Source organism: Macaca fascicularis, chromosome 4 (genome assembly GCF_037993035.2).
Source record: "Macaca fascicularis isolate 582-1 chromosome 4, T2T-MFA8v1.1".
NCBI classification, from domain to species: Eukaryota; Metazoa; Chordata; class Mammalia; order Primates; family Cercopithecidae; genus Macaca; species Macaca fascicularis.
This window is the reverse complement of record NC_088378.1, coordinates 148552296-148571053: the sequence shown is the minus strand read 5'-3', so window position 1 is coordinate 148571053 and position 18758 is coordinate 148552296. Positions and strand designations below refer to the sequence as shown.

Below are 18758 nucleotides of genomic sequence, written 5' to 3'. Positions count from 1 at the left end.
AAACACAAATAGCTACTAATTAAAAGCAATTACAATAGTAAAAACTGCTTGCAGTGCCACCAACCAGAGCTGACACATGTCTACCCTAAACTTCAAGAGAAGGAAAGTCTTAGAAATACATACATCTATTAGGGAACATTTTTCCCTCTTAATAGTTAGCTGCTTACTATATACGCTATATTCTTACAGATCTGATTTTTTAAAAGAGTGGCTTATGTGCAAAGCTGCTTAACTGTTCCATTAAATACAGGCTTTAGGTCAAAGGAAGTACTGATAGCATGCATTCAGGTAACAACTGGGAAAGGCTGAGAAATTATTTTCTCTATGAGAGCACCTTAATGATACAAAAACACTCAGTCATATGGGATGACTTTGGTAATTGGTTCAGCTCAGAAACAGATGGGTGGACTAATTAACCTCTGGAGACCCCTATTACTCCATTACTATTTGCTCTAGATATTGACAGTGATCATTCTTTAGCTGTCGCATAAGCACAACCTGAAATTGTTACCTTTGTCAATTTCATGTATAATATCACTGTGATGTGGTTCCAGTTTTAAATGGCCCCTAAACTGTGCTTCATACATAAAATGTGCTAAATAAACATTTTAATATTAAAAATATAAACCTAACATTTAATTTATAATAATAGATCGACCCTTTACCCCAACTACTATAATTGCCAACTTGTCCCAAAAAAAGCTTATGTTAGAATTAATTTTGGCTATTGAAATGTTTTTATTGTTGCTGTTTGCCTTTTTGGATAAAATACTTTAGTTAATTGATACATCCAGAAATTGTCATACATTGCCCCTATATAAAAGTAGTCATATATTTTAAAACAGTGCAAACACTCCATCTCAGCAACAAAATGGGTCTTTTGTGGACCTGCAGGGGCTGAGTTTTGAAATAATACCAAAATATTCTGTCACGTGCAAGAAAGTGGTTTCAGATCTACAAGATTAATGCTGTAGAGTCAACTTCCAACAATGTACTGGGAAAGTTTTGGGGAAAATAATCTCTAGAATTCTCTGCTGTAAAATAAAGGTTTTGAATGTGTGGTCTCACATTTGAAATAAATAAGGGTTTAATAGCTACCTGACGTTTAGTTATCGTTTCAAAAATATTAGAAAAATCTAAGTGAAAGCAATTCAAGCAGAGATTTGATCAGTTCCACTTGAAAAAGATGTTGCTGTCTTTCCCAACATCATTTGGGGTCTAAATGAAAGCCCACGAATCATCCTTAACATCATTTGGGCTTTCTTTTGTTCTGACAGTTTCTCCATTCATTACATAAACTTACAAGTGCTAAGTTTCAAATACATTCAACATTCAAGTATTCTTGGCTTCTATCATTATAATCATAGATACTACTTCTTTAACACAAATAAAAGAGTCATCTGTCAGCATGGAAACCTAACCATGGACACTGTTATGACAAATTCAGTTTTTTATGTATAAACTAAAAGCAAAAATAACATGCAAATCTCTTAGAGAGATTTGAGTACACTTTCTATTTGGTGTGGAACTGTATCTTTTTTTTTTAATCTTGTGAGTTGGTAGGACCAAATAAAAAAAAGAACATGAATTTTTTTTTTTTTTTTTTTTTTTTTGAGACGGAGTCTCGCTCTGTCGCCCAGGCTGGGGTGCAGTGGCCAGATCTCAGCTCACTGCAAGCTCCGCCTCCCGGGTTCCCGCCATTCTCCTGCCTCAGCCTCCCGAGTAGCTGGGACTACAGGCGCCCGCCACCTCGCCCGGCTAGTTTTTTGTACTTTTTAGTAGAGACGGGGTTTCACCGTGTTAGCCAGGATGGTCTTGATCTCCTGACCTCGTGATCCGCCCGTCTCGGCCTCCCAAAGTGCTGGGATTACAGGCTTGAGCCACCGCGCCCGGCCAAGAACATGAATTGTAAAAGGAGTCTACAACTTTCAACCGTTCAGAGATTCTGAACCAGATTTTCATTTCCATGATATTGCTTTATATGGAAACATTTAATAAAAAATAAAGTATGTAACAAAAGGAACTGGTCATAGAGGTGTCTTACATTTATGTAACACTTGGTGTTTACAAAACACACTCACCTATAGCATTTACTTTTATCACAGCCCTATGTGGTACAAATGGTTATGTACCTTTTCTGTATTAAAAAACTGACTAGCTGAGTCAAGTGACTTGTCCAAGGACACAGAATTGATCAGCAACTAAGTCTTCAGTCTCCTGATTTTAAGTTTATTTTAAGCATGCAGTTTCATTTAGCCCTTTTTTATGAAGTTTAACAAAGCATGCTTAAGAAGCTTCGGCGGAGGGGGGGATAAATCCAAATATATCCCTCACTTTCCATGAAAAGAATGTCTGTCATAACAAAAAGTATAATAGAATACCTAGAACTCAATTTAAACAAATATAGGTGAGGATGGATTACATTCAAGAACTTTAGTGATATTTTGAAAAATATTTCTATGTAGTTAAAAATCTTTATTTGAATTTTAATTATTAAGAATCCAATAATGCTTATGAACTCATAAGCTTAGATTTATGGTCAAGGCTTTTTGCTATCCTGGGGCCCAAGATGAATTTCAATTAAAATGTTCTATTAAACTATGGAATACAGAGTTACCATATGATCCAGCAATTTCACTCTTAGGTATACACCAAAGAGAAATGATAACTTATACACAAATATTTATAGATGCATTATTCATAATAGCTAAAATGTGAAACAGCCCAAATATACATCAAGTGATTAATGGATAAGCGTGGATGTAAAAGGTAGTATACCCAAATCATGATTCGACAATAAAAAGAATGAAGTACTGATGCATGCTACAACATGGATGAACCTTGAAAATACTACAGTTAAGTGAAATAAGCCAGACATAAAGACCATATATAGTATGATTCCATTTATATGATATGTCCAGAATAGACAAACCCATAGATTCAGAAAATAGATTAGTGGCTACCAGATGACAGGGGAAAGAGGAACCTGGGAGGTATAAATGTTTTGGCGGGAGGGCTGGAAATAAACTACAATTAGTTGGTGGTGATGGCTACACAACTCTGAATACGCTGAAAGCCAATGAAATGGTTGGATTTTATGCTGTGATAACTCTATCTCAATAAAGCTGTAAAAAAAAAAATGGAACGTAAAATTCTGTCCTATAATTCCCACCCCAACCAACTCTCAACTCACAATTCACACATAACTTTATTTTTCTAATTGCACGTATCTCTTTGTACCTTGCATTAAAATTGTTAGTATGCAGGTAGTCCAGTTAGATTGAAAGCTCCTAAAGACAAGGAATCATGCCTTGCTCATTTTTGTCCCCTCAATTGAGGGTTTCCTAATTCACTGAACACTTACTATGAGTGAACTCAAGAACTGGGAATAAGGACCCCTGGGAATAAGGACCGTTGCTGGAGACAGACAGTCGACAAATACAGTCAGCCAGTAAACTCTTCCTGCATTACACTAACAGCATAAACATACAGGGGGTGGAGCAGGGTCACAAAAGTAAGTGATGTCAATTCTACTTGGAATGAAAGGTTGAAATAATTTAAACGGTATGGGAAATGCAGAGCAATTTTCTCCTCTGGTGACAATATAGTGTCCAACACTTGGAAGTGATTTTTAAGAATGTTTATTTAAATTAAAAGGATGGAGTTCCAAGAAAAAAAATAAGGAAAAGGAAAGAAAAAACTGAACAGAAAACGCAAAAGTATCAGTTTGGTCACTAACCTTTGCAAGGATAATTTTTTTTTAAGATTCCTGTTGTTTATACACAAATTTTAAGTTTACTCCTACTGTTACCCAAGTGAAATTCCTTCTCCAGTCACAGTGTCAATCTCTGCCCCCCAACTGCAACGAGAGTTTTGAGTGGCATCAGTCACACCGAGAAGTCACAGCCCCTCAACCACTGAGGTGTGGCGGGGTAAGGATCTGCATTTCCTCATATCAAGCCCGCACGACAGGGCACCTGAAATGGGTGGGCGGTGGGGAAGACCGACTCACTTGAGTTTCTTGAAGGCTTCCTGGCCTCCAGCCACGTAGTTGCCCCCGCTCTGGATCTGGTCTAGCTTCCGGATGCGGTGGCCAGTCCGCGGGGTGTAGATGTTCCTGACGGCCCCAAAGGGTGCCTGAACGCCGCCGGTCACCTCCTTCAGGAAGACGTCGAAGCTGGACACCTTCTTCTCATGGATGACGACGCGGCGCCCCGCGAAGAAGGGGTCCCCGTTGCGGTACACAAGCACGCTCTTCACGACGGGCTGAGACAGGTGGCTGGACCTGGCGCTGCTGCCACTCATCTTCCCCGCTGGCCACAGCCTCAGCTCGCTGCTCCGCGCCGGGAGGCACCTCCGCTTCCCCAGAGGCCTCACAGCACCCAGGGCGCGGGATCGCCTCCTGAAACGAACGAGAAACTGACGAATCCACAGGTAAAGAGAAGTAACGGCCGTGCGCCTGGCGTCCACCCCGCGGAGACACTAGGAGCTGCAGGACTCGGAGTAGACGTTCAAGTTTTTCACCGTGGCGTGCACAACCAATCAGGGCCCGCAGTGCGCGCACCACACCTGGTTCACCAGCTACCGGCAAAATGAAGGTGGACCTCCTCGGAGCAGGAGCAGGAACCGCGCAGGGGCTTCGAGCAGGCACGCCGAGTGAGGGCAGGAGAGAGGAGGACACACACACACACACACACACACACACACACACACACACACACACACACACACACACACACACACACACACACACACACACACACAAATATGGTGAAACCCAATTTCTTACATCATATCTGTGCTACCCTTGCCAAACAGCCTAATTTTTCTTTTCTCTCTTCTTGCACCTTTACCCCTCAAGCTCCTGCTTTCTCCCAAGTTAAAGCAATTAAGTTCCTGGCTGTAGTTGCCCAGGTTTTTCTTTGCTGGAAGATAAATGTGCAAAGCCAGGCGCGGTGGCTTACGCCTGCAAATTCCAGTACTTTGAGGGGCTGAGGCGGGAGGATTGCCTAAGACCAGGAGTTCTAGACCAGCCTGGGAAACACAGGGAAACCCCCGTCTCTATAACGCGCCTATGATCGCTTGAGGCAAGGAGTTTGAGACCAGCCTGACCCAGTCTCTATAATTAAAAAAAAAAAAAAAAAAATAGGTGGGCATGGTGTGGGCCTTTGGACCCAGCTATCTCGGAGGCTGAGGCGGGAGGATCACTTGAGCCCAGGAGGTCAAGGCTGCAGTAACCTATGATTTTGCCACTGCACTCCAGCCTGGGCGACACAGCAAGACCCTGTCTGAAAAAGGAGAGAGAGAGAGAGTGTGTGTGTCCGGGTACGGTGACTCATGCCTGTAATCCCAGGATTTTGGGAAACTGAGGCAGGAGACTCACTTGAGCCTGGGAGTTTGAGACCAACCTGAGCAACACAGCAATAGCTCATCCCGGAAGGACGGAGGGAAGGAAGAAAGGGAAAAATAAATGTAAGTGAATGAATGAATGAATGAGAAACAGAGGGAACACTCGCGCCTCTAGGACCCCTAACCCCCTCCCCGATGATCAGCGCCGCCTGGCGGCGAAGCGCGGGTGCGCATCACGTGAACACAGCAGGCAGCGCGCAAGCCGGGCCCTGGTTGGGGAGGCGGGCCGGGGAGATGCCCTCCGCTGTAGTACCTACCGACACTCGCGTGCTAGAGAGGGGAGGGGAGTTCGGGCGCCGGCCGCGCTGGGGCGGGGCTGTGGCACAGTGGTGAACTCTGCGGCGGCCTCGCGTGGCTCACGCTGTTCCTCCAGCTGCTGTCACCTCAGCGGGCCTCCCTCACCCCAGGGGGAACGGAGTTGTTATTTCCCGCTGTTTCCATAGCAACCGCAGCCTAGCGCGGGGAGCGAGTCGGTGAACCAGGCCTGGCTTGAGCCTGGCTCCCTGGGATATGCTGGCTGCCTCGGGCAGAGGCGGAAGAACAGGGATTTGGAGGAAGAGGGAGAAACAGGTGACATTATCATGCGCTCATTCAATAAATGGACGCCTGCTGTGTGCCAGGCCCTGTACTAGTTGTACTAGTTGGGGCCACGGCGGTGAAAAAGAAAACCTACAAAATTTTGAGTGCCGCCCCCATTTGGGCACAGCCCTGAAGGCCAGCCCTTTTGGAGGTGCTTCTCATGCAAAAGGAATCGTCCTGGAAAAAGTAGGAGTTGAAGCCAAACAGCCAAATTCTGCCATTAGGAAGTGTGTCAGGGTCCAGCTGATCAAGAATGGCAAGAAAATCACAGCCTTTGTACCCAACGACGTTTGCTTGAACTTTATTGAGGAAAACGATGAAGTTCTGGTTGCTGGATTTGGTCGCAAAGGTCATGCTGTTGGTGATATTCCTGGAGTCCGCTTTAAGGTTGTCAAAGTAGCCAGTGTGTCTCTTCTGGCCCTATACAAAGGCAAGAAGGAAAGACCAAGATCATAAATTTTAATAGTGAACACACTGTAGTAATAAATTTTCATATGCCAAAAAAATAAAAATAAAAATGTTGAGTGCCTACGCTGTGCCAAGCTTTACGCCAGGGAAAGGATTTTTCACTGCCGCAAGAAGGCTAAATGTCTGGCTGGCTGTCCAAGAGCCCACATCTGTGCTATTTGTGTAGATTGTTAGCTCTGTCTGAGGAATAACAAGGGAGAGGAGTTGTGAGAATAGTAAGAGCCCCAGTAAAGAGTCGCTTTGTCCAGTCCAGTCTGGGACATATATATTGTGGCACCAGGAAAATGTTTAAAGAGTCGAAATCTTGCAGCTCATCTCTGCCAGTGTCCATCATTCCTCCTAAGACTTTTCTACCATGTGTCAGGTCCAAATTACTGGGTGTTCCTAACTCGTCATGTATGAATAAAAAGAATAACTGCCATTAATTGAACACTATAACCATGGACCAGGTATTATGTAAGGCACTTTATGTAGGTTATCTAATTTAATATTCACAATAACCTTCAGAGGTAAACATTATTCTTTCCTCAGATGAGGAAACGGAAGGGTAGAGAAATCAAAGAAATTTACCTCGGGTCACACACAGGAGTTCAAACCCATTCGCAGGTTCTAAGGATTAGAAAACGAAAGAGAGAGGGAGAGAGTTCAAACCCAGTTCTGTCTTATTCCACAAGCTCCGTAACCACTGTCGTACCACTGTGAAAGATGAATGTGTGGGACATTGCAATCTGGAGAGAAACATTTTTTTCCCTTCGAGATTTCTGTTCTGAAGAAACACTTTTATTAAAGCCATGTAATACATTAATGCTTTGAAAGTTAACAGTTTTCAAATGCAGGAACATAAAACCAAATACCCGCATGTTCTCATATAAGTAGGAGCTAAATGAGGAAAACTCATGGACACAAAGAAGGGAACAACAGACACTGGGGCCTAGTTGAGGGTGGAGCATGGAAGGAGGGAGAGGAGCAGAAAAAATAATTATTGAGTACTAGGCTTAGTACCTGGGCGATGAAATAATCTGTACAACAAACCCCCGTGACACAGGTTGCCTATATAACAAACCTGCACATGTACCCCGAACCTAAAATAAAAGTTAAAAAAAAAAAAAAGTTAACAAGTTTCAAAAGAAGGCCAAAGAGAACAATATACGGAGGAAATAGACAAGGGAAATTTTGTGAGCTGGTTGTGGAAGATACACAGGATGAGGGATAGATGGGGAAAAAAATCTGTGAAAATGTGCTACCACATAGGTGAGTAAGATAAAATACTTGTTATGTAGAACAGAAGGCAATTAAGTAACCCCCTCCCCAAACAGCCTAAAATTCCCTATCATCTATATTAACCCAGTGTAAAATGAAAATGTGTGGCCTCTTATTCAAAAATTAAGAATTTGATGATAGCAACAGCAGAGCATTAAACCAATCATGGGGTCTTTCTTGATATGGGACCCCGTCGCCAGCCCATGAAGCTCCCCACATCAAGTCTATGCCTCCCACTGTGGTATCTCCAGCCCAAATTTGTCTCCTGAGCTTAGATTCATTTATCCAGATGTCTCTTGGATAAGATGTGGTGATAAACGTTTAACTGCTGGCTTTTAGGAGGGAAGAGAAGGCCTTGATTCATAGTATTTGCCAATCTCTGTAGTTTACTCCAAATATGGCCAATTTCCAGATACCAATCTAACATCAGTGATGCCAAGGAAGGTGCAGTAGCAAGTTATTTTATGCTATTTCCACCATGCAGGCACAGCAGACTTAAGTAACTTTAAGAGCACAGATAGTAGTAAAATGTAGATAGAGATGAGTTTTGAGTATTTATTATCTTTGTTTTCAATGTAATTTATTTAATTGTATATTTATACAATTATTTTTTATTTATTTGTATATTTAACAATTATTTTTTATTTAATCATATATTTATACAGTCACTTTTTAACAATGCCCATGTTTACAATTCCTGAGAATTTAACAAGTGCCTCACACTCCAGAACAAGGCGGTTCCAGGCACACAATTCTCCGGACAATGTCTCTAGACCATCTAAAAGGCAGCCTAGACTCGAAACGTTTACGTGATCTCAAGTTTTCCTCAAAAACACTTTTCCTATGTTTCCTGTCTCCACAAATGGACCCTCATCTACTCATTTGCTCAAAGCTAGAACATATCCACTTCTCTTCTTCATAGAACACATTTAACTGTGGCAGAGAAACAATGACAAGAACAGTCAGATATCTGCAGTCTCTCTCCATGCTCCTGTTGCTTGCTGAACTGGTTTTGGAGCTCTTCTCTCTTGAGCAAAGTCTGAACACTGAGCAAAGAGAGAAGGCTTTAAGAAGCCAGAAAGGTTAGATAAACCCTGATCATGAAGAGCTGAGGTAGAATGAGGAGCAGAATGCTGAGGAATGAGGAGCTTCAGATGGATACAAGGGAATGTTTGAGAACACACATAGGAAAGGAGGGGAGAGTTTTGTATTTTAGCTTCTTCCTAAGTATATGAAAGGCATTGAGAATGAGAGAGATGGCCAAAGAAGATTCTTAAAAAAAGTTTTGCTGTGCATTAAAAATAATACCACCAGCAGGGCATGGTGGCTCAAGCCTGTAATCCCAGCACTTTGAGAGGCTGAGGCAGGTGGATCACTTGAGCCCAGCAGTTCAAGACCAGCCTGGCCAACATGGTGAAACCCAATTTCTAAAAAAACAAAAAACAAAAAAAAAATTATCCAGGCATAGTGGCATGCACCTGTAGTCCCAGCTACTCAGGAGACTGAGGTGAGAGAATCACCAGAGCCTGGGAGGTTGAGGCTGCAGTGAGCCACGATCATGCCATTACACTCCAACCTGGGTAAGAGAATGAGACCCTGTCTCAAAAAATCAAAAAGAAAAATAATAATACCAACAAGGCATTTGCTGTTTCCTCAAGAGCCTAAATCTCTGAAATGCTTTCAATTATATATTTCTGCTTAAACAATATTTATTTTGATGTAATACTGTGCTAAAACCAGACCACATCGCACCCTAGGTTTATAAGGGCTCTTCAACTAATCACCAAGTTCTATCAATTCTACCTCTTTCTACCTCTCAAATGTTTCTTAAATCCATTCACTTATCTCCACACCCATTTCCACTTTTGAATTCAAGGCATCATCATCCCCTAAAAGGTAACCCTGTTTCCAATTTGCTTCCTTGTTATCCATTCTCCACAGAACAGTCAGCCTGAAAGGTTGCTGAAAACACAGATCTACCCATTTCACTTTCCAGCTTAAAATTCTTCAAATCCTTATCATTTCTCTTACAGTGAAATCCAATATCATCAACTTTGATTACAAAGCCATAAATATACTACTGTTGTTGCTTTAGTTTCCATCTCTTCTTGCACAAATCTTCCTATGGCTCTCCAAAGTGAAAACTTGTACCATCGCTTCCTTTAAAATCCCTTTGGATGTACTTTATAGCCCCTTATCCCCTCATTCCTATTTATTTGGCTCCCTCCAACTCCCTCTATAGATCAAGTCCCAACTTAAATGTCAGTTCCCCAGGAAATCTTCTCTATCCCACTCCCCAGATCAGGATAAACCCCCAACGTATTATATATTTTTTTCTTTATAGGTTTTATCAATGACAGTTATAAAATTTAAAATATTTATTTATTTATTTTTAAAAGATAGGATCTCACTATGTTGCCCAGGCTGGAGAGCAGTGATTACTCACAGGCATGAGCATAACGTACTGCAGCCTTGACCTCATGGGCTCAGGTGATCCTCCCACCTCAGCCTCCCAAGTAGGTAGGACTACAGGTGCAAGTCACCATGCCTGGCTATATAATTACAAATCTTCATATAATTATATGTGTAATTGTAAAGCTTTATATAATTACATGTTTAATCTTTGTAGAGTTAAATGTTTATATGTATAAATTCCCTAAGGAAAAGGATTGTGTTCATTTTATTCATCAATGTCTTACTAGTACCTAGCACAGAGGCTGGAACATGGTAAGTAGTAAATAATTATTTCATGAATTAATTAATAAAAGGAAAATATATTAAAATTAACTTAAAACTTCAAAAAAATGGAAAATACTCCTGTAGAAGGAAACATATTTTCAGATCAGCAAAAAAAAAGTACATCCCTTGACAACCAAAGAGATTCTAAGACTAATTGCTTAGCTTCCACAGAAAATGCACAGCCACGTGCAGAGGTGTGCACCTACGCGGGAAACCAAACTCTCTTACCCAGTATTGGGTTTTAATATCCTTTGAAGGCAATAGAGATATGTATGAAATGTGGGACATATTCTGCTAGTTTTTCCTTAAAAAGTGTCACCTTTACAATCGGTTTTCACATCTTAGCCTCGAAAAGAACAGGAACTTGAGTGCCTTGAGACTGTTTCTTGGACCTACAGATGGATAATGGTGACTCTCTGATAAGCCTCTTGTCAGGTGAATTCAATCAGTGCTGGTAATCGCTAAATTCTTCTTCATATCCATGTGCTAGGTGACCTACCCCAGTTGGCTATATTAACTGGCTAACTCATTGGCCAATATTGATTATAATGGGTATCATCCTTAACTCCTATCCAGAACCAAATCCTGTAGCTTCCATTTGCCTAACACACTTTAATCCTTCCTCTGCTGCTCATCTCATTGCCTTACCTAGCTTTAGAGGTTTGTTTGTTTGTTTGTTTGTTTGTTTGTTTTGAAACAGAGATTTGCTCTTGTCACCCAGGTTGGAGTGCAATGGCATGATCTCGGCTCACTGCAACCTCTGCCTCTCGTGTTCGAGCAGTTCTCCTGCCACAGCCTCCCAAGCAGCTGGGATTACAAGTGCCTGCCACCATGCCAATCTAATTTTTGCATTTTTATTACAGACAGGTTTTCACCATGTTGGCAAAGCTGGTCTCAAACTCCTGACCTCAGGTGGTCCACCCACCTCGGCCTCCCAAAATGCTGGGATTACAGGCGTGAGCCACCACATGCAACCTAGAAATGCTTGTTCTATACATTGCCATATAACTAAGGAGCTAAGATTAATAAAAAGGCTTGCTTTAGCAGCACATATACTAAAACTGGAATGATACAGATAAGATTAGCATAAGTTCCTGTGTAAGGATGACATGTAAATAAATGAAGCATTCCATATTTTTTTCCAAAAGAAAAAAAAGAAAATAATAATAAAAAGTAAAAAGTTGTTGTTGCTGTTTTTGTTGTTGTTGTTGTTTTGAGATGGAGAGTCTCTGTCACCCAGGCTGGAGTGCAGTGGCGTCATCTCAGCTCACTGCAACCTCCGCCTCCTGTGTTCAAGCAATTCTCCCACCTCAGCCTCCTGAGTAGCTGGGATTACAGGTGCGCACCACCGTGCCCAGCTAATTTTTGCATTTTTAGTAAAGATGGGCTTTCACCATGTTGGCCAGGCTGGTCTCAAACTCCTGACCTCAGGTGATCCTCCCACTTCAGCCTCCCAAAGTTCTTGGATTATAGGTGTAAGCCACTTCTCCCAGCCAGAAGTAATTATTTACTACTTTCTTTATTTCCACTTAGAATGTGAGATGAGTAGAAACAGTCTCCTAAAACCAGAAGCATTAAACCTTATTTTATATAAAATCATAAGTGAATCCTGAAGAAAATCATGAAGTGAATTCTGAAGAAAACCATAGTTGTTTATCTTGGAATTCTACATAAACCAAATACCACATTTCTCCAAGTCAAAATTTTGTTTCTCTGAAAAACACATACAATTTTATGTTGACAGATTTGATAGCAGTGAAAAAACTTGCAGTTCACTAGAATGAGACCTGCAAACCCACCATAAAGTAGCAAGTTTAGAGGCCGAGGTGAAGAAAAGTCGGCAAAAACTCAAACCGAGAGCTTCTATTTTCTCTGTGTTATAGAAGGAAGTGTCTTCCATGGATCTTCTAGCAGTTAGCATCATGGTAAAGATAAGTGTTTAATAAATGTTTGTTAAATGAATTAATCTGAGCATGAAGGGTGCTGGGGATATGAAAGAAGAAGAGATGCACCTTGAGGAGCGGCGAACAGTGGCTGTGATGTGCCCAGTGTTGTATTAGAAACCATTATGGAGTATATATGCTCATATGTGGTTTCTGCCCTTAATCCTTTTCAAAGAGAATATTGGTTGACTTTCATTCCTAACAACATGGTGAGCTAAATATCTTGGATCACTCTCCTTCTAAAGCAATCTAAAATACTTGATCTTTTTTCACAATATCTAAATCTTTTTTTTTTCTTTAGAAACAGGGCCGCCCTCTGTCACCCAGGTTGTGGCATGATCATAGCTCACTGAAACTTCTAGGCTTAAGCAATCCTCCTGCCCCAGCCTCCTTGGTAGCTAGGATTACAGGTATGTGCCACTACAACCGGCTAATTTTTAAAAATTTTGTGGAGGGATGGGGTCTCTCTGTGTTGCCCGGGCTGGTCTTGAACTCCTGGTCTCAAGCAATCCTCCTATCTTGGCCTCTCAAAGTGCTGGAATTACAGGCATGAGACACCATGCCTGGCTAAATGTCTAAACCTTTTTAAATGCATTGCCAATTCGGCAAGAATGAAAAGAATTCAGAAAAGCCAAAACTTGAGTGATAACAGAAACCCTGGGAAGTGAGCAAGCACTGAAATCAGCTTTAACTCTAAGTATACCTGCCTATGCCCTGGTGATCTGGAACTGTTATGTTGATGGCTACACAGGGACAGAGACACAAGAGATAGGCCTAGGGCTTCCCAAGGTGAAGATTCAGAGAGAAGTTTCCCATGCAAATATGGAAATTCAAAGAGTTACACCATAAATATGATGGTGAATAAGAAATTAGCCCTCTTTGCAGAGCAATTACAGCAAGAAGATATGCTTATTTTCCCATTTGTGCTAAAGGCCGAGGTGGGAGGAAGGGAGCACAGAATTTCATCCTGATGCTTCATAATTACATCAGTTGACCCCTAGATAGCTGTGGAACCTAATTAACTCTTTCTTTGTGATCTAAAAATGTGGGGCAAAGAATTAAATGTAAAGTGATCCCGGATTGGAATTGTTCTCAGATGACTGACAGAAACCAACACAAATTTTCTCTGGAGGAACACAGCTTCTACTGAATTTACAGATAATCCCCATAGATAATGTTCCAAGAAACATGAATATACAGTCAAAAAACCTAAAACTTATAAGAAAACAAATGATAAATGGGAATCTAAAGGAACAACAGCCAGAAGAAAGACCTACAAAAATTTCAGATACAGGAATTATCACAGGCAGAATGTAAAAGAATTCTGTTTACCATATTTAAAGAAAAAAAATGATAGAAAGTGTAAGAACAAAAGACTTTTAAAATGACCAAAGGTTTTTAAAAAAAATTGTGAAGCAGAATCTCTAGAATTGAAAAACATAATTAAAATTTAAAACTCAATAAAGAGTTTAAATAGCAGATTAGTCACATCCAAAGAGAGAATTATTAAACTAAAACAGTATATTCAAATAAGTTATCCTTTGCATCTAATTTCTGGACTTCAGTTAAAAAAAAAGAAAAAAATAACAAATAAGTGATCCAGAAGACAGGACAGAGAGAGAATAGATGAAAAATATGAAAGAAGGGTTAGAAGCTAAAAGTAAGACTATTTACTACATTTTTAATCAAAAAATCAAAATTCCAGGAGACACAAAGAGAATGAAGCAGAGTCATTAACTGAAGTTTTCTAGAATTGTTGAAAGGTACAAATATTCATATTCAGGGAGTCAAATGAATCTTAAGAAGGAAAAAAAACAAAGAATCACCACCTTAGTATATCGTAGTGATTCTGCGATACAAAATATGCACATAACAAAAAACCAAAAGAAGTTGGTGAGGAAACATGTATTACCTACAAAGAAAAGACAATTCAATTAATGACTGATTTTTCAAAAGGAACATTACAAACCAGAAAACAGTGGAATAAGATCTTCGATGTGTTGGGAAAATAGTTGTCAATATGGAATTTGTGCCTGGCAAAATTATCTTTCTCAAGAACGAGTAAAAAATGAGAGCATTTATCACCAAGAGCAGTTCATTAAAGGAAATTTTAAGAACTTGGCTCAGACAGAAAAAAAAAAAAAAAAAAAAACTGACCTTGAATAATAGTCTAAGAGGCAAGAAGGCATGGTGAATGAAGACACTGGTAACTACGTGATAAATATTTTAAACGATTGCAGGAAACAATAATGACACTGTCTGATTGTGGAATGTATGACTCATATAGAACTGGAATAGTAGAAAATAATAGAATATAAACTAGGCACAGTGGCTCATGCCTGTAATCCCAAGACTTTGGGAGGCTGAGGTGGGCAGATCACTTGAAGTCAGGAATTCAAGACCAGCTTGGCCAACATGGTGAAACCCCGTCTCTACTAAAAATACAAAAATACAATAGCTGGGTGCAGTGGTGCGTGCCTGTAATCCCAGCTACTCAGGAGGCTGAGGCAGGAGAATTGCTTGAATCCAAGAGGTGGAGATTGCAGTGAGCCGAGATCATGCCATTGCACTCCAGCCTGGGGAAAAGAGTAAGACTCTGTCTCAAAAAAAAAAAAAAAAAAAAGAAGAGAATAACAGAAATAAATGGAGGAAAAGAGTATAAGCAAAATATAAGCATTATAAGGCCCTTTTGTTTATTTTTGTGGAGAAAGATAAATAACTTGAGATATTGTTATATACGCATGTTAAAATGTATAGGGTAACCATTGTTTTAAAAAATAGACACTCTGGGCCGGGCGCGGTGGCTCACGCCTGTAATCCCAGCACTTTGGGAGGCCGAGGCGGGCGGATCACGAGGTCAGGAGATCGAGACCATCCTGGCTGACACGGTGAAACCCCGTCTCTACTAAGAAATACAAAAAACTAGCCGGGCGAGGTGGCGGGCGCCTGTAGTCCCAGCTACTGGGGAGGCTGAGGCAGGAGAATGGCGTGAACCCGGGAGGCGGAGCTTGCAGTGAGCTTAGATCTGGCCACTGCACTCCAGCCTGGGCGGCAGAGCGAGACTCCGTCTCAAAAAAAAAAAAAAAAAAAATAGACACTCTGAGCCTGGGCTCAGTGGCTTGTGCCTGTAATCCCAGCATTTTGGGAGGCCGAGGCGGGTGGATCACCTTAGGTCAGGAGTTCGAGACCAGCCTGGCCAACATGGTGAAACCCCGTCTCTACTGAAAGTACAAAAAATTAGCCATGCATGATGGTGCATACCTGTAATCCCAGCTATTCAGGAGGCCGAGGCAAGAGAATCGCTTGAACCCGGGAGGCAGAGGTTGCAGTGAGCCAAGATTGCACCACTGTACTCCAGCCTGGGTGACAGAGTGGGACTCCGTCTCAAAATAAATAAATAAATAAATAAATAAAAATAGACATACTGAGTGTAACTGCCAAACTGATAGATTGGGCAAAATGAAATAAAGACAAAGAGTATTCATCTAAGAGAAAGAGTTTTTAAATAGCACGACACATAGAAAGCACAAAATTATGTGATAAAAATCTAATTAGGGCTAGGAGCAGTGGCTCATGCCTATAATTCCAGCACTTTGGGAGGCTGAGGTGGGAAGATCACTTAAGCTTAAGAGTTCAAGACAAGCCTGGCCAACATGGCGAGACCCTGTCTCTACCAAAAATACAAAAACAATAGCCGGGCATGGTGGTGCATGCCTGTGTTCCCAGCTACTCAGGAGGCTGAGGTGGGAGGATCTCTTGAGCCAGGGCTTGGGGAGGCTGCAGTGAGCTGAGATCACATCATTGCACTCCGGCCTGAGTGACAGAGCAAGACCCTGTCTCAAAAAGAAAAAAAAAAAAAAATTTAATGAGGTCACTAATCACAAAAAATAAACTTGGGTTAAATACATCAAGTGAAAGAAAAAGGTTGTTATATGGAAGGAAACCCCCAGCTCTGTGCTGTTTGTAAGGGACACACCAAATACTAATGGATATAGAAGCTGCTGTGTCACATCCACTAGGATGGCTATAATAGTTTAAAAGAAGAAAAAAATAACTCTTGGTGGGAATGGGGAGAAATTTGAACCCTCATACATTACTGGTGGGAATGTAAAATGGCGCAGCCTCTTTGGAAACAGTTGGCAACTCCTCAAAAAGAGACAGGATATCATAGAACCCAGCTATTCCATTCCTAAGCATATACCCAAGAGAATTAAAAACATATGTTCACATACAGGCCAGGCACGGTAGCTCATGCCTGTAATCCCAGCACTTTGGAAGGCCAAAGCAGGAGGATCACTTGAGGTCAGGAGTCCAAGACCAGCCTGGCCAACATCATGAAACCCCATCTCAACAAAAAATACAAAAAAATTAGCCAGGCATGGTGGCACGCACCTGTAGTTCCAGCTAGTTGAGGGGCTGAGGCAAGAGGATTGCTCATGCCTAGAGATCAAGGCTGTAGCAAGCCATTTTTATGCCACTGCACTCTAGCCCCTGTGACAAAGAGAGACCCTGTCTCAAAAAAATAAAAATAAAAACATATGTTCACATACAAAAAAAGTGTATAACATGTTAAAAAAACATGTTGATATATGTTATACATGAATGTTCATAGAAGCATTATTCATAATAGCCAAAAAGTAGAAACAACTCATGTGTCCATCAACTGATGAATGGTTAGAGTGCAAAATGCAGTAAATCCATGCCATGGAATATTAGTCAGCCATAAAGAATGAAATACTGATACATTATGGATGAACCTTGAAAACATTAAGCTAAAGGAAAGAAACCAGAAATGAAAGGTTTCATATTGAATGATTTCACTTCTATGAAATGTCCAGACTAAGTAAATTTATAGAGACAGCAAGTAGATTCGTGGTTACCAGAAGGTGAGGGAGGGGGAAATTAGAAGATACAGAATGATTTTTGGTACAATGGAAATATTCTGGAATTAAATAATGATGATCATAATATTTTGACTATATTAAAAACTACTGAATTGTATGTTTACAATTAAAGTAGTGAATCAAAAAATAAAGGTACACCAAAGCAAAGGGATGGAAAAATATATATCAGGTATGCCACATAAATGTTAACTAAGAGAAAAACTGAGATTGCTGTATTAACAGCACACAGAGGCCTTAAGGCAAAAGAGACCATTTACAGTAAAAAAGAATTTAGCTGGGCATGGCGGCTCACGTCTGTAATCTCAACTACTTAAAAGTTCAATTCACCAGGAAGATACAACAATTTTACATGTATAGTCATTGAATACCCATAGATCCAAAATATAGCAAATTTGGCAGAACTACTAGGACAAATTGAGGAATCTACCACCAGAATTGTAATTTATAACACACATCTTTCAAAAATTGACAGAAGCAGCAGGAGATGAAAAGTAAGGAAAATGAATATTTGAACAGTAGAGTTAACAACACTGATGTAATGCAGGGGTCAGCAAATTTTTTCAATAAGGCTAGACTGTAAATATTTTAGATTTTTGTGGGCCATATCACTGCCATTGTAGCACAAAAAACACCATAAACAACACATAAATAAATTGCCATGCTTGTGTGTTAATAAAACTTTACTGAGAAACACAGGTAGTGGGCCACATTTGGCCTGCCAGCCATAGTTTGCCAACTTCTGATAATATATACATATAGAAAGGCTTAAAAACAAGCAAACAAAAACCTTCACCTTAAGAAGTTAGAAAAACAACAGAAAAATAAACTTAAGGAAATTGAAGGAAAGATTTTTTTTAAAGAAGCAACAATTAATGACATAGGAAAAAATTATACCATAGAGATGAACAACAAGCCAAAAGTTGATTTTTCAGTAAGACATAAAATTAACAAAATTCTGTTGAGATTAATCAAATGAATGACAGCATAAAGGAACAATGGCAAAAATGGAAAAGATGAAACATATAATAGATGCTTTAGACTTTCGAAAGACCCTGTCACTGGCCAGGCGCAGTGGCTCACACCTATAATCCCAGCATTTTGGGAGGCCAAGGTGGGTGGATCACTTGAGGTCAGCAGTTCCAGTGGAGCCTGGCCAAAATGGCAAAACCCCATCTCTACTAAAAATACAAAAATTATCCAGACCTGGTGGTGCATGCTTGTAATCCCAGCTACTTGGGAGGCTGAGGCAGGGGAATCCCTTGAACCCAGGAGGCGGAGGTTGCAGTGAACTGAGATCACACCACTGCACTCCAGCCTGGGTGATAGAGCAAGACTCTATCTCAATAAACAAATAAATGAAAGATCCTGGCTCTAAAAACAAACAAACAAAAACAATGAACAGCACTCAATAGCTTCACTGGTGAGTTCTGCCAAACATTTAAGGAACTCTCGTTTC

The 18758-nt window shown here is 40.7% G+C and overlaps 1 protein-coding gene and 1 non-coding gene across 3 annotated transcripts in view; one reads left to right on the top strand and one right to left on the bottom strand.

Annotated features, from left to right (window-relative positions):
• DCDC2 (doublecortin domain containing 2) overlaps positions 1–5814 on the bottom strand; it is a 188508-nt gene extending 182694 nt beyond the window's left edge. For both annotated transcript variants that reach the window (XM_045390560.3, XM_074038793.1), the window contains exons 1-2: positions 5667–5814; positions 4013–4402 (exon numbers count right to left, since the gene is read on the bottom strand). In XM_045390560.3, coding sequence (XP_045246495.2) covers positions 4013–4305 — 293 coding nt within the window. In that variant the 5' untranslated portion in view covers positions 4306–4402; positions 5667–5814. The remainder of the gene's footprint in view (positions 1–4012; positions 4403–5666) is intronic.
• A 5676-nt stretch (positions 5815–11490) lies between these two features.
• On the top strand, positions 11491–11594 carry LOC123573151 (U6 spliceosomal RNA). The gene has a single exon (XR_006697900.1). It is a non-coding gene; the product is annotated as a U6 spliceosomal RNA (small nuclear RNA).
• The last annotated feature ends 7164 nt before the right edge of the window (positions 11595–18758 follow it).